The 17481-nt window shown below is 37.7% G+C and overlaps 1 protein-coding gene across 1 annotated transcript in view; it reads right to left on the bottom strand.

The window, feature by feature from the left end:
- The window catches only part of LOC150105405 (uncharacterized), a 180328-nt gene that overhangs the window by 15031 nt on the left and 147816 nt on the right, over positions 1–17481 (bottom strand). Inside the window, exon 3 of the mRNA XM_090394780.1 lies at positions 8102–8245. Coding sequence (XP_090250906.1) covers positions 8102–8245 — 144 coding nt within the window. The remainder of the gene's footprint in view (positions 1–8101; positions 8246–17481) is intronic.

Here is a 17481-nt window from a genome sequence, read left to right on the forward strand (position 1 = left end):
CAGAATTCAAGGAGAACCAGCCTACTAGTCCGGAACTCAGGGGCGTGCAGTAGGTGTCAGGGGGGAAGATCCCCCGTAGTATATATATTCAAGCAGGGCTGCAGCCAACTCATTACACTATGAGTAAGATGTAATGCATGGGAGGAGTACTGGTGATGATAGCAGATAAACTGCAACCAAAAAGAATAGGAGACAGGCAGGAGGATGGCTGTTCTTTTGAAACAGTTGGGTGTGAGATTGAGGCAAATAAAACAAAATATATGGTTGGTTTCTACTATAGGCAGGGGGGGGGGGTTTCTAGGGATGATCTGGAAGACATGCATCAGCAAATTAATATAATTAGTGTGCAGTAAGAGTAATTATTATGGAGGAATTCAACTATGGAGATATATAGGGTGACCCATAAGTCACACAATATCATTAATCAAAAGGATCATTAATTTAAGTCTCAGCTCTGGCCGAATTCCAAGGAAGTGGAAAGAGAACAAAATAATTCCTTTGCATAATGGAGGTTCAATGACTACAGTAGCAAATTATAGAGGTTGGCCAAAAAGGGAATTTGGGAATGTTCCGTATGTCATGAACCATTCTGTAGAAGGGTCTTTCTGAAGTCTTTCTGAAGTTGAAAATGGAATGCAATTACATGATGTACTTTTTCATAACTAATAAAAAATAAAAATAAAAAATCTGGTAATGTTAAAAAACTTATGCGGTTTCCTCACAAAGACAGGTCCTTTCTATGGCATGTTCAATAACTTATGGGTTGGGTCACTCTCTAGATTAGAAGGAAAAAAGATCACATGGTAGGAAGGAAATAGAATTTGTACAACTGTTGAGAGATAATTACCTCAGGCTGCATGTGACATAGCAGATTCAGAGTAAGAGAGTATCTGGTCACAGGATCAGAAGACCTGTGACCAGATACAATACCAGGCAAGACTGCATGGCAACTAAAGTGGCCATGTGGCCTTGGGAGGTTATATAAAATATGCAAGAAGAGGATTATGTAGATGATTATTACAAGCTTAGGAGAAAGTTTAAGTTGTGCCATCATATAAAAACCTGTGAAGAAGTTATGTTAATATTGCATGGGGAAATAGTTTAGAAGCATCTAGAGGAAACAATATCAGACTGTATGCCTAAAGTCAGAAGAGTTAATCAGATAGGGGTGAGATGGATGAATAATATCATTAAGCATGAGCTGCAAAAAAAAAAAAAAATGTTGTGCAGGGTATATAAGGAGAAACGTGACAAGCAAGCTCATGGACAATACATAGGTCAGGCAAGAAAGGCAACCAGAATGGTAAGGAAGGCAAAATCAGATTATAAGAAGAAACTAGAGGAAAACTAGATTATAAGAAGAAACTAACACAGCAGGCCAAATGAAATTCCAAAGAATTCTTTTGTCAAATAAGAGGAAGAATGACTATTGAAGGATAATCTTAATGAGTTCTGATAGTGTCGAGGTCACAGCAGATAAAATACCTAGTTAAGTTACTGAGTGACCACTTTGCAAGAGTATATCATCCAAGTGAGGTTACTACTGTGACATATGTGACAGTGACTAAAGTGAGAACAGACGTGGATGAATTGGAGATTCTCAGGATACTGCAATGTAAATACAGACGTGGAAACAGATGTGATATCAGCTCAAGTTTTATTAGAATATGCATGGAATTGGCAATGCTTTTGACAAGGATTGTTAATTTAAGTCTCAACTCTGGAAGAGTTCCAAGGAAATGGGAAGAGAACAAAATAATTCTTTGGCATAACAGAGGGTCAATGATTGCAGTAGCAAATCACAGAACAATCAGTATCTCAGGAGTGGTGGTGGTACATAAAAGTTAGTCAAAAAGAGAATTTGGGAATGGTTGAATAAGAATATGATACTCTATGAGGGGCAACATGGATCAGTGAAGGGTCAGTCATGCTTTAGTAATTTACTAACTTTTTATAATAGAGTTACAACTGAGTTGGATACAGGAAATAGCTACACAATAATTCTGCTGGATTTTTCAAAGGCATTTGCCAGAATACCACATGGAACTCGGTTACACAAATTAGAACAAATGGGGATGGATACGAGGATAGCTGATGCAGAGATACCAAAAAGTGGTATAAGGAGCATAATCCAGAAGAAAGTAGGTGATTCAGTGGTGTAATGCAAGGTTCTGTGCAAGGACTATTACAGGTTGTTTTTTTTTTGACAATTGACATTTATGTCTTTATGGGTGAAGCAAGATGCTTTTCATATTCCCCGCTATCTGTTGTGGTTACAGTGAGGGTAAAATTTATGAGCAGTTTGCTCGCCCTGATTGGGCATGGAGATTATGCATCCTTACAGGAGGTTAAAATAGTTTTGGTCTTCCATGTTTGAATATGTCTGTTGCCTCGTATGCTGCAGCTTGCTGAACCAATTCGTTGGGGTGTATAGATCTTTAGGAAGAACTTAAATGCTAAAGATTGTAGGAAAGAGAAAATATAGGGACCATTTGTATCTCTATGAAGTTGATTGTTTCTAACATACCATAGGGCATTCAGAATCATTCTCAAGCATGTACTCGTTGTATTTTGATAATGTTAGCATTAGCGGTGTGGCTCCAGGCTGGAGATGCATAGGTGATGATAGGACGAATCGTCATCTGCTATAGCTGCAATTTGATGCTGTTGCTTAGCTTGCTATTTCTATTAATTAGCGAATAGATCTGAACAATGGCTTTAGATGCCTTTGCGTACGCAGACTTGATGTGTTGGTTGAAAGTTAGCTTTTTTTGTCAAGAATTACACCCAGGTATTTTGTTTCTGTCTGCCAGAGTTTGTCAAATGCTTTGGATAGGTCTAGAAAAACAGCTCCTGTGCACTGGCACCAGTTATAGCAGGTGGTGATGTATTCCACAATTCTGTGGATTTGCTGGGTAGTACTATGGTGTTGCCGAAAACTGAACTGTTCTTCAGGGAGGATGTTTAGGTCATTTACTGAGGTTTGGAGTTGTGAGAGGATGACCTTCTCCGCAACGTTACCCAGGTTGGAGATAAGACTGATTTGACGATAATTTTGCGGTAGATGTGGGTCCTTGTCTAGCTTATGTATAGGGATTACATCAGCCAGTTTCCAGGTGGAAGGAAAATAGTGAAATCTTAAGATTGCATTTATTATAATGGTCAGGTGCACTACAGCTTTTCGAGGCAACAGCTTGATCACTCTGTTTGAAATGCCATCTGGTCCAGGAGCTTTTTTTGTTCTTTAAGTTTTTAATAATATTGTATATTTCACCAGGTGATGTGGGTACAATGTGGTCATTACCGGTATCAAGAAGATTGAGTAAGTGTCTGACCTGTCTGTGAATTTTGTATATGTGATTGAAGTCTAGATTTCCATATGCAGGTTTGCACTGCTCTTCCAAATTTCTTGCCATGGCCTCCACCTTGTCTGCATCAGTGTGTACAAGGCTCTGGTCAGAGAGTATTGGAGGAAGAGATTTGCCTTTGGTTTTGATATTTCTTAGTGGTAATTTCCAGACAGAGTGATCAGTAGGTGAGATAGAGGCTAACTTTTCTTCCCATAGATGGTCTCTGAGCCTTGAGTATATCTCTCACAGCTCTAGTAAGTCTGTTTAGATTTGTTTTATCTTGTGGCGCACGAGTGTTACGAAATCTTTTCCTGGTTCTGTTTTTTTTCCTGATCAAGTTCATAATGTCTTCAGGCAGACGACCAGGCTTGTGGACAGATTTGTAGAAGGTGGCTACTATTATGGCGGAGTTAATTAGTTCAGAGACATTTGTAACTGCAGATTCTAGGGTCTTCTTTTGTACATATGTGAGGAACAGGACCAATACTATTCCTGAGCACTTCCAACAATCTTTCCCACGATATATAGAAGTGAGGGGGAGGAGTCAGGTATTCTTGTCTTCCCATCTGAAGTAGCATTGGGTTGTGATCAGATGACAACTCATTTAATGATCTTAGGCTGTATTGAAGATTAATGTCCTGCAGGATAGCTATATCCAGGATGTCGCAGTTCCAAACGTACTATGATGAGTTGGTTCGGTGGGGCCTGCCACAACAGCATTGTGTGATCCTATGAAGATGGAAAGGATGCAACCATTCTTGTTGGTGGATCTGCGATTCCACCAGCCTCTTCTGCAATTCCACCAGATCTGAACTCCAAGCACCCTTGGAGTTCAGGGATCTGAACTCCAAGGGTGCTTGGAGTTCAGATCCCTGGCTATAATGGTGGGTTCTCTGATGCATAAGTTGGCATTTAGGTCAGAGTGTAATAGAGTTTTTAGGAGTGGGTTGTAAGCAGATTAGATTTTCAGTCTGCCAGCTGAGCTAGTGAACATCTCCATGCCCGTGATCTCAAGATTAGTGGTTGGAGGGTTGTTCACAGAATTGTGCTTGATATAGATTTTAATGAAGATGGCAGTGCCACCACCTCTGTAGACCAATCTGTCATTTCTGTACAGGTGGTAACCCCTTATTTTAGGTTTATCTGAGGATCTTAGATGTGATTCACTGATTAATATAACATCTAGTTGATATCTATTAGTGAAGTCTTGAAGTGCTAGAATTTTGTTTCTTAGGCAATTTGCATTCCATGCAATGATCTGCAAAGAGGCTGGGATAAGTTTGTTTCTACTCATCAATTAGCACTTTGAGGATGAATTGTGTTTCACGGAGAAATCTTTTGGTAGAGGTTGCTGAAGGGTTTGACAAGCCAAAGTCTTGTAGCATGTTGGCTAGAGAGGCTGTAATAATAGCTGTTAGGTTTGTAGGTGCTGATTTGTTTGTATGGGCCACGTCAGCATAACTTCTTGTTTGCTTTTGGTTCACTCTGTCTTTGAAGGTCTCTGACTGTGGACGCTGAGCCTCTGGCTGTGGTGCAGGGGCCTCTGGTGTTCTTGTACTAGAGGAAGAGGACTGTTTGACTGAATCAATCCGTCTATTTTTTGGGTGCTGAATGCATCCCTTGTAGTTGGCAGGATGGGGGCCACTGAAGTTGACACATTTAGCCAGGGTTGTTTTCGGCTTTGTACAGATATTGATTGGGTGGCTGTCCCCGCATTTCAAACATTTAAATTCAGCCTTACATAATTTCTGGGCATGGCCAAGCTTTTGACACCTATGGCACTGCCCAGAAGATGTCCTTTTTTGGAGTAGCTCTGGTGTGACAATGAGCCTGCAGATTGTTTTCAAGTTGTAGATATTTTTATGTATGTTATGGATCTCTATGAGGACTAAGGGCATGGGAGATTTGTTGGATCTTTACATTCTGCTGACCTTAACAGGAGGTATATCCTGTAAATTAAGATCAGCAACTATATCTTCTGTATCAATGTCTTCACAGATGCCATGGAGGACTACTTTTAAATTTTTCTCCGAGCTGAGCAAAAAGGTATGATATTGTATACCTCTATTGTCCATTTCTTTTGTTAGTCACCTGTATTCTATCACCGTTGTAGAATATATCTTTATTCCTTCATCCACATTTTTTGGCCTTTACATAGCCAATTTGTACATTGTTGGACATTGTTGATCTTAAAGCTGCCCATCTCTGCTTCTCTCATAATATAATTGGAGGCCTTTTCTTTGGGAGAAGCAGTGGAGTCCAAAACTTGACCGTGTTGTTCCATTATGTTGTCTTTGAGTGGTTATCTGTTGTTCTTCACTTTTTACGTACGCGGACTTCTTGAAAATTAGAAGTAGTGGGGTTTGCCGATTCAGACTGCTCTTCCATAATCTCGGCATCAACATCTGTGACACTTGCCGGGGGAAACATATCATAAAGTTTCACCTTTCCTGGTCAATTTTTGTTGAGTAGTTCGCCCAGTCTGATAAATTCCCGATATACTTCTTCAAACGTTGTCTCATTTGGCTGCTGTTCCATATCTGTCAATGTGGATCTTAAAAAAAAAAAAAAAAAAAGCTTACCGTGCAGTTGTAGCTTTACTGGCACTGCTGCAGGAGTCTGAACTGTTGTAGGAGCACTGAATCAAAATTGCATGATCTTCAAGATACATAATAAACGCAAACCAAAACTCCAAAACTACTTTTCATTCGTCTCCCAAAACTGAAAAAAAAAATTTTTTTTCCCCATTACAGTTTAATTTGTACTTAAATTATATATAGGAAGTTATCTGAAGGGAAATATTTGGTTGTTTGCTGATGATGCAAAATCAAGGCAATATGGAGAAATGTAGTTATGCATTTTGGGATAAATAGATTACAGACTGTGTACCACATTCAGGGAGTTTCAGTCCCCTCGATGACAGCTGAAGTTTAGGTAGCTCAGGATTATTTGGCTATTGAAGAACACAACTAGTAGAGATAAGGTAGTCATTATTCCTCTTTTTTCAGCCTTGATACCCAATAATCCATATCTGGATTATTGGGTTCACGTCTGGTCACTTGGGTTTATTGGGATAAGGAAGTGACCAAGATGGTGAGTGGTCTGTGGAATACTCTCTATGAGGATAGACTGAGGGTTTGTCGGGTTGCAAAAGTTGGTTAACAGGCAAAAAAGGATGAGATACTTTAGAAACATTTAAGTTACTTAAAGGATTTTATAGGATTAATACAAAGGAAGTATTTCAGCCCTTTACTAGGAGAAGGCAGGACAAAAGTTCATCCCTGAAAATTGGATAATAGAGCGTCTGAGGACTAGATTTTTTGCTAAGAGAAAACGAATGAATGGAATGGAATTGAGTCAATTGTAATATTAAATCATTCTGTAGCATTTTAAGGAATGATTATAATGGTCCTTCTTCGGAGACGTTTCTTTATGTGACACTTCCATTTGAAAGGTTATAAACCTATAGTAAGTTAGTACTGAGTGGACAAAGGTTTTTTTATTAACCTTGTATAATTTTTGTATTTTTATTTTTCATGTAGTATGGAAACTCTGCTCTAGTGACCAAATATGGAACTTCTTTAAAACCATTTCAGGTCTCCGATAAGTGGAAAAGATGAGTAATCAAGTGTTTGAAGTGAGATGGATGAGTAATATCATTAAGCATGAGCTGCAAAAAAAGAATATGTTGTGGAGGGTATATAAGAAGAAACATGACAAACACACTCATGGACAATACATAGGTCATTCAAGAAAGGCAAGCAGAATGGTAAGGAAGGCAAAATTAGATTATATGTCTGCAGAATGCATGGATTCTCTGGCTAATGCAGAATGAAATACACAAGATGGAAGGAAAAAATTCTACTACTCCCATATATACACATATATATATATATACCAGCTAAGTAAACCTTAGTTGAAAAATTCTTACATACTATGAAGAGAAATGAACCAAAGAGCACCATCACTACTTGCTATGTTATAGAAGTGCCAGTAGCAATGCCTAATGACCTTTATGCCTCTGGCAATCAACAGTGAAACTAAATCAACTTCATAGATGGTTAATGGTCTGTAGTATTTGTTCTGTTATTATTTTTAATAAACAAATTTCAAATTGTATTATATTCTGAATGTGAATTTAGTTCATTATATGTAGAAGTTTATGTGATCAAACAATTTCCTTTCTCTTTTGACAAAGGACTTTCTGTTAATATGTTCACTATCACACAGGAAGGAACATTATCATCTTTATATCATATTACCAAAATTACATAAATCAAGTGGAAGATTTATAAGAAGAATTGTAAGTAGAAGACATAGGCACTGGCCAAGTGTCTATATATTTGCCTTTTATTAGTCCATTTTGATAAGGTTTCACAGACCTGACAGCTGTTTCGAACTGGTTGATTCTCCTTAGAGATCAGGTAGAAACCTTAAGAGAGCAAAAACTCTCATTCAGTACTTGAAATGCAAGAGAAATGTATTTTTCGTAAGCAAATTCTCGGTTGCTGCGTAATGCACAACAGAGACGCTTGGGCAGTGCCTATGTCTTCTAAATACTAAGGCAACTTGTGAATGCCGGGGAATGTATTCCTATAAGCTCTCTGGTGAACTTACCTTACAAAACTTTCATAGTTTCTATGTTTGGCTTTGAAATAATGCTGGATCTATATCCACTTTATTTATATAATATCTATCTAGTTTTTATTATTATTATTATTATTATTAGTGTATTTGGAGTATTTACTTACCACCTTTTAAATTGACATCTTCCACGGGAATTTTATTTAATAAGAAACGAAATCGTTTTGTTATTCTTTTCCTCTTATAGTCTGCTTCAATTTCTTGTTTGGTGCGTGGAACACGACACTTGAAGCAACAGCAGAGTAGAATAACTAGATAGAAAGATTGAACATAATTAATATGTACTTATTATCATTATTACGTGACACCTCCAGGGAGTCCAAAGACTCATCGAGGGGAGGACACCTACTCTACAACTGTCTCCACGACTCAATCCATCAGTTACAACGAACCACAACTACCGTCATCATCCACACCAATGCCATCTACCAGCACCACTAGCATTTTCACAGAAAATCGCAAACATCCATTCGAATCCTGCCGATGGCAGGATTCGAACCCACTGCCTGTTGGCTGGAGAGCAGATACACTAACCACTCAGCCAACCAGGTCAGCAGGAATTTTATTTAACAAGAAATTAAATTTATTTGTTTATTGTATTTATTTACTTATTTATTGTAATCTAACCAAAAATTAAACTACAGTACTTATATATGACCAGGGTAAATGTCTTGGATGGAGTGAACAGAACATAACATTTTGGCAGTGATTTTTGGTATTTTTCAGTGGATAAAATTAACATTATTTTATGAATTATAAAAAAAAAAGCTTAGTTATTGATATTTTTAGAAAGTAAGCATTTTTTTTAGGATATTAGTATCCTTTTGGTTCATGCAGTTAGCCAAGTGACTACATGCGTCACAACCATATGGATTGCAGAGTTTTTCTCCCCATTTTATCTGGGGTTTTTCCTCCCACAAGCTGGCAAACTGGCCTTGAGAACATGACGCTTCTATAGACATTGGATACACTGGGAGGCATAACCACCTTATCCTCATATAATGGTTGCAGTTAAAAGGAATGGAAACCCTCGATACCATAAAGGTAAAAGAGGGGAAAGATTATTATTATTATTACATAACACCTCCTGGGCGTCTAACGACTCATTGAGGGAGGGCAGATTAAGGAAGAAAGAAAGCATCCTTTAGTCTAGTGTGTTTATTATTATTATCTTACCTCCATGGAGTTGCAAGACTCATAATGGGAGATCAACACTAGTTAATACAGTCTGTCATACCACTCCTTAAACTCATGTATTTCATGTGCACTTTCACCACCCTCTCATGCAAAGCATTCCATGCTCCTACCAATCTCCATAATCTCCATGCAAAACATTTATTATTATGATCACCATCAGATCTCCATGGATTCAAGAGAATCATCATGGGAGGTCCCACTCTCACACGCACAGCTCTTCATACCTTGACTTAAATGCATCCATAGTCCCTACACTTGCCATGCTTTCATGTAATGCATCCCAATTGCCCACCACTCTGCATGCAAACCAGGTACACCTCATTGCTCACATTCTCCATATGCAGATTCCAGGGATGGTTGCTTGTTCTTCCCCTGTCTCCAGACATTCTATGAATAATCTCATCCACATTAATCTGGAAATTACTTCTTACCAACTCATACAAAGGAGATCTGGATGGTTCTGATAAATACTTGAAATAAAAATGATATTCAGCTACTTTAATATCATTTTTGTTCTAGGTGTTTATCAGAACTTTCCAGACTCTCCCATGTCTCGATAATGCTCCCTTCTCATTCTATCCATTAGGCATGGCAATTTGCATTCAATCTGTCCTCGTACTCCACATTCCCGAGACCAGAAACTGATTTTGTCAATAATCCCTGAACCCTCCTCTCCAACAACTAATCATCCTTTTGAAAGCCAGGTAACTAAACCTGTGCATAGCTATCCATATGAGGTCTGATCAAAGCCTTATACAATGGAATCATAACATCCTTACTTCTACATGTTAATGTTCTCTACATGTTAGTGTTGGAGTTTCTTTCACTTGGTTATACAGTTCACTGTATAACCAAGAACTGCTGCCTTCCGGTTTTGTACCGAAGTCAATGTAAAGGATGGATGAATATCGAACTTTTTTCAAACTGGTTTCACAACGATTTCGTACCGTCTGTTAAAACTTATTTAAAATCCCAGAATTTGGAACAGAAAGCACTTTTATTATTGGATAACTGTCCTGGACATCCTCCAGCAGATAAATTGATTAGTAAGGATGGAAATTTTGCGGTTATGTTTTTGCCTCCAAACTGTACTCCATTGTTGCAACCAATGGATCAGAACATAATACAATCCATTAAATTAAAATAGCATAAAGACCTGCTTTCAAAAGAAATTTCCCAAAATTATGACGTTACCACATCGATAAAAAAATATAAATTTGAAGGATGTAGCATTCTCAGTTGCTGCTGTTTGGGAAGTCGTCGAACCTGAAGCAATTCGAGCATCATGGAAAAAACTGTGGCCTTCTAGAATTTACTAAGATAACTACGGTGATACACAAAATGAGGAAATTTAAAACGTGCATAATTTAGTTAAAAATATAAATCCAGATGTTCATATTTCACCAAATGTTGCAGAATGGATTACAGGTAGAACAGAAAGTGAATTCGAAATCAAATCAGATGATGAAATTATAAATATGACGTTACAGAATGAATTAGAAGATGATGACGATGAAGAACTCGAAGAAAAAAAAGTAAAACATGAAGAAGCAGTTGACAGTTTTAATGTGTGTATAGAATGGGCTAAGCAGAATGATACGCCATTCCACAAAATTTTATTGCTAATGCAGCTCCGAGAAGAAGCATTCGAAAAAAGTTTAGCTTCCAAGAAGCAAAAGAAAATCAGTGACTTTTTTACAAAAAAAAAAAAAAAAAAACTTGTTGTGTTATTTTGTGAAACTTTTTTTTTTGCGTTCTGTACAAGAAAGTGATGTTTTTTACGCAAATTAAATTATGTACTGAACTATGCAATTTTATTAAATCAGAATCCTCAACAATACAGTACATACAAACTAAATTTTTATGTTACAGTGCAGTAGCTTTTTTTCTATTAGTTACTTCATTTATTTACAAAATTAAATTGACGTATCATTAGAATCTGATTATTTTTGTCTTAAACGCTAGTTATTGTTGTCTCTAGGGGATAAATTCTCTAATCTGAACTTTTCGCTAATCCGAACGAGCACGGTTTTTATTAGTTCGGATTAGCAAGATACCACTGTACTATAAAAGTATCGGCGAATACTAGTGTGAGCTGAATGCAAGTAGTCCTAGAACGTAGTACAAACACGGGCAACTCATTGCAAAGGTGGGGAAAGTTCTGAGTGCCGTGTTTGTACTATGTTCTAGTACTACTTGCATTCAGCTCACGCTAGTATTCACTGATACTTTTATAGTTTTTTATACTATATTCATCATGAAACTCTCTGATTCCAATCTTTGAGTTTCTTATTCGGTTTTAAAACAATGTGGGATCTAATATCCCGTTAATTTAATTAATGTTTATATCGCCGAAATGAAGCCTGTTGGCTCTTTATATTTAAGTACCGCTGTACTATAAGTTAAAGATACCAAGAAATATTACCATAATTGAAATCACATTTAATGATCACCCTTTCCTTATTAGCCAGACCAATGTGCCTAAACATTTCCTTCTCACCACCATCTATTACCAGGTCTATAGCAACACCTCACTAAATATTTCATCTGTCCACCTCCACTTGACACCACACTGCTTCAAAACCATTGTCACTATTTGCTCTTTGCATCTCCACTCTAGACAGGGACTACTCCTCTTCCCTTTCTGCCTGGCTTGCCTGGCTTGCCTTCACAAAATACTACATATCTCTCCATCTCTATTCGTGTCAGAATGCCATCCTCGTTCAACCATGTCTCATTTATTATTATTATTATTATTATTACCACCCCAAAACCTCATGTAGTCAAAGACTCATCTGGGAGGTCCTTTTATCACACACACACACACAGCTCATCATACCGTGTTTTAAGCACATTAAAACTCTTTGCAGACACCACGTTCTCAGGCAAGGCATTCCAATCATCCACAACTCTGCGCAAAAAAAAACCTGCCTCTCACTTCCCTACTCACACCCTCTTTATACAGTTTCCAGGGATGACCTCTGGTTCTTCCCTGATCTCCCACTATTCTCTGTAAAACATCTCCAGCATTGATCCTATAACAATCCCTTACCAACTTGTAGGTCTCTATCATATCTCCCCTCTTCCTCTTGTCCACCAGACTCTGCAAATTACATCTTCTCAATCTTTCCTCATACTTGACATTCCAGCAGTCAGAAACTACCTTAGTCAGTCTCCTTTGGACTGTATCCAACATCTCTTCATCCTTCTGAAAACCCGGTGACCAAATTTGGGCACAATAGTCCATGTGTGGCCTAATCAAAGCCTTATACAACGGAACAAGAATCTCCCTACTTCTACACGTCAGTGTCTTCCCTCATCATTCCCAGAAGTCTTTGTGTTGTCTTCACAATTTTGGCGATGTGTCCCCTAAATTTTAGATCCTTATCCACTATCACTCCCAGATCTCTTATTTCCTCTACCTCCAACAATATATTCTCACCAAGCATAAATTCTGCATCCCATCTTTGTTTTCCAAATTTTAAAACCTTACAACATTGAACTCACATCCGCATTTCCGTGCCCAATCACTCAATCTATTCAAGTCTTCCTGTAAGTCCACAACGTCTTCACTACACTTCATGGTTCGTCCCAACTTTGCATCATCTGCAAAAAACTGAATATCTCCATCCAAATCTTCACCTATATCATTAATATGCAAGTTAAACAGCAATAGACCTAAAACAGACCCCTGAGGCACTCCACTAGTGACTTTCCTTTTCCTGGATATTGCTCCCCCATACATAACTTGTTGATACCTATCAGATAGCCAGTCTCCAATCCAATGCACCAATCTAATATCCAACCCTATCTGCTCTAGTTTGACTATCAATTTATCATGATGTACTCTATCAAAAGCCTTTGCAAAATCCAAGTATATTACTGTGTATCCTTTTCCTCTGTCCAAGGAAGCAGTCACTTTATTGTAATAAATAAGTAGATTACTAAAACATGACCTCCCTTTAGTAAATCCATGCTCTCCATCAAAGATAATACCATTGTTATCAACCCAACTCTGGATCCTAGTTCTCACAAGCTTCTCCAACAACTTAACCACAACACCTGACACACAGATAGGCCTATAGTTTGATGCTTGAGTTCGATCACCTCCTTTATGAAGTGGCACAATTTTGCCCTCCTTCCACTCCTTAGGAACTTGACTGAGTGCAAGACTCATATTAAAAAAATATGTCAAGGCAGATGTCAACTCCCTGGCACATTTTTTCAGAATACATGATGATATATTATGAAGTCCCACAGCCTTATTAACATCTAGTTTACTCAACTCCCCATACACTTCTTACTCACCTACAGTCAGTCTCTCCTCCCATCATCAACTGCTCTCAATCCCTCCATGAAGTCATATTCACAAGATTGAAAGATCTTTATGAACTACTCATTAAGTATCTCCACCACATATTCTGCATCAGCTGTGTTTATACCATTTTCTCCAATCAATGTCATCCTTCCATAATTATTCTTTCTTTTGCTGGCTACATATAAAGAACTCCGCTTTTCATACCTCTTCATACTTCAGAGGTATGAAAAGCGGTTGAAAAGCTCCAACCGCTTTTCATACCTCTCTTTAGCTACCCTCACCAAACAAGTCACCCTCCTTGCTTGGTCTTCGTAGACCTCATAGAATTGGTTATTTCCACTTCTCTTATGCTGCCTCCACAATGACCTTTTTCTCTGTATCGCATGCTTAATCTCTTTATTCATCCATCTCACACCCACCTTATTTAACCTTCTCACCCTTGGAATACATTTAGACATTGCATCTACTAAACAGTTTTTGAAAATCCCCCAAGCTGCATTGATCTCTTTTCCAGCTAACTCCTCATTCCACGCTACACCCGCAACCTGTCTCCTGAGCTCTTCATAATCACCCCCCCCCTTGTAGTTCCACATATACCCTTTTCTCACAGAGGTCCTCGCACTGCTGGCAACCACCCAGGTAATCACCTCATGGTCACTCTCACCAATTGGTGGATGATTTGGCACCTCATTTACAATTACATCCTCTGATGAGATGACCAAATCCAAGACCCTCAATCCCCGTGTGCCCTCTGTTACATACTGTCTGAGGTAGTTATCCCTCAAAAACTCAAGAAACTCATTTTCTTTACTTCCAGTTGCTATCTCATCATTCCAGTCCATGTTGCCATAATTAAAATCACCTATAATGATCACCCTTTTCTTATTTACTTGGCTAATTTGATTGTACATTTCATTATCACCACCATCCACATTACCTGGTCTATAACAACATCCCACCAAGTATTTGATTCCATTCACATCTATCTCACAACATACTGCCTCAAAACCACTGGCACTATTTTCCTCTTGCATCTCCACTTTATATGGACATAACTCTTTCTCTATCATCAATAGCACTCCCCCTCCCTTAATTCCAACAATTTATTCCAACAATTTTTGGGTGAATGAAAACCGTCAATGCCATAATTCCATTTCCCTTGGTTTAAATAATTGTACCATTTGTAAACATACACACTAGTGATTTGTGTTTCTATAACAAGTCCCAATGAAATGCACGTATTGCATACAGAATCCCCATTAGCCATTCCTCTCTATCCCCCAGACCGAAATGTCACCCTGCATCCTTGACTATCTTAATCCTTTCTTATCCTTTTACTCACTACTTCCTTTCAGCTTCCAGTGATGGCCCCTTGTTCTACCACATGAAAAATCTCCTCAGCAGTAATCCAGTAATCACCTTTCAACAGCTAAAATGTCTCAATAATATCTGTTTGTCTTTTATTCACCAAATTCTGTAGAGTTTGGATGCCTTAAGTCTATCCTCATAATCAATATTGTACAATCATGTTATAATTTTTCTTATCTGTGTCTATACTCTCTTCTCCAAGGTTACTTCATCCCCTACAAATCCTAGGAACCAGATCTGAGCACAGTAACCCACATATGATCTGATCAGAGCTTTATTAAATGAAAACAACACTCTTATCTCTGATGATCAGTTCTTTTCCTCCTCATTAATAAATATCCTTCCTTTTAGTGTTGCATGGTGATCAGCATTCGTTTTAGAAATTATAGACTTTACAACTGTGTTATAAATAACTATTTTAATTTCCTGACGTTTTGACCTTTATATTAAGGTCATCATCTGGAGTATAAGCAAATATACAAGGACAAGCAGGTTACATTTCCCACAGTAAGATAAAGAAACAATGATTTGAACACTGGTTATTCTACTGGCATGACCTCTAGTGGAAAAAAAAAAATTCAGATAAAATTACAAATTAATTATTTAGAAACTGCATCAAAGCTAAATTCGATTTAAGATAACATGAGAGAAACATTCTTTCTTATAGAGTTTTCTTACAGTAACAATGATATCCTATTTTTACCATCACAATTGTTACATTAGATTTAGGATTCTGGATTATCTACAGTCCTGTTTATAGTTAACTCTTAGGAAGAAAGGTTCCTTGGGTAGAATATGTGCCTTCCATATGCTTGGGATTTTTAAACCATCATTATTGTTCAGATTGGGGTGGTTGATAAGATTCAAATAACATAGCAGATAAAATATGTTTAGGAACCGCCAACATTTTAAATAAAAATCATAAGAAAACAATAACAAGCAACTTAACAAAACACAAATTAACAGTGGTGAAATCATTAAAATCAAATCCAAACATTGTAATAACTAGAGCCGATAAAGGAAGTACCACCGTTATTCTAAATTGAACCACTTATTTAGAAAAAATTAATCTGCTAGTCTCAGACAATAGTACTTACCAACTTAATAACTACAACCCAACCAATAGAATAAAAAAGAAAACAAAGAAACTACTTAAATCAATTACTACATGGCTCGAAGATACAGTCAAAAAATATCTTCCGCACTACGCTCGTTCCCCAAGAATTTACAGTCTACCAAAGATACACAAACAAAACACACCACTCTGGCCAAAAGTCGAAGGTATAGACAGCCTGAATTATCACCTAGCCAAGAAATTAGCGGCAATACTCAAGGAGTTGGTAGGTCATTCCTCCTCCTATATCAGAAACACACAACACTCCATAAACATAATCAAAGACATTACATTAGAAAAGGATGATTTATTAGTCAGTTCTGATGTCTCTGCCCTCTTTACGAATGTCCCAATCAATGACACAAACCTTCTTTTACAGAACAAATTCCCTCCAGATATCACGTCACTCTTTGTGCATATATTACGTTCTGGTTATTTTGTATGATAAAACGCTTTCTACTGTGCCTTCTTTTTGTAGGTTAACTTTTATATGGAACAACAACATGCTCAAGATTCCTCTCCTTTAAAACCCAAAGTCTGGCTTAGATACGTTGATGATGTTTTCTCGATCTAGCTCCATGGCTGTCAGACACTAGGCACTTTCCTTAGCCACTTAAACAAACAACACAAACTAATACAGTTCACAATTGAAATTGTAAAACAGAACATACTTCCATTTCTAGATACACTTGTCACACATCTTCTTTCTGGCAGTCCTTCCTTCACTGTTTACCAGAAACCGACACATCTTCTTCTTCTTCAACCTTTTGGTTCTGTTCACTACTGGACGAAGGTCTCCCCCATGATTTTCCAAATCACTTGGTTATCTGCCTCTCCCATCCATCTCACTCCAGCAATTTGTTCTAGTTCATCCCTCCACCTTCTTCTCGGTCTTCCTCTTTGTCTTGCTCCATCCATTTGTCTCCACTCTGTTGTTTTTCTAGTCCATCTCTCATCACTGCATCTGGCAATATGGCCAGCCCATCTCCACTTAGCCTGTTTAATGTATTTTACAATATCCATGACACCTGTTTGAGATCTTATCCAGGTATTTGTCTTCCTATCTCTTAATGTTATTTTTAACATACTTCTTTCCATGCAATGTTATGTTGTTCTCAGCTTTTTGTTTAGGGCTTCTGTTAAAGTCCATGTTTCTCCTCCATATTGTTAGGACAGGAATTATGCACTGGTCAAAAGCTTTCCTTTTTAGACTCATAGGGATGTCACTTCTGAATGTCTCTCATTTTCCCATAAGCCATCCATCCAATGTGAATTCTTCGTTCAATTTCTTTTCTTTGGCACTCCTCAAAGGATAACAATCGGCCAAAATATACATATGAAGTAACTTGTTCTATTTCTTGGTTTCCAACTTTGACAGTTCTTTGGTTAATATATTTATTCATCATTATTTTTTTTTTCTTTATTTATTTTTAATCCAATTTCTCTGGAGGATTCATTTAGCTGATTTAGCCTTTCTTCATGATCTTCAA

This window comes from Typopeltis vanoorti, chromosome 6, assembly GCF_054136105.1.
Source record: "Typopeltis vanoorti isolate ZY-2024b chromosome 6, IOZ_Tvanoo_1.0, whole genome shotgun sequence".
In the NCBI taxonomy this organism is placed as follows: domain Eukaryota; kingdom Metazoa; phylum Arthropoda; class Arachnida; order Uropygi; family Thelyphonidae; genus Typopeltis; species Typopeltis vanoorti.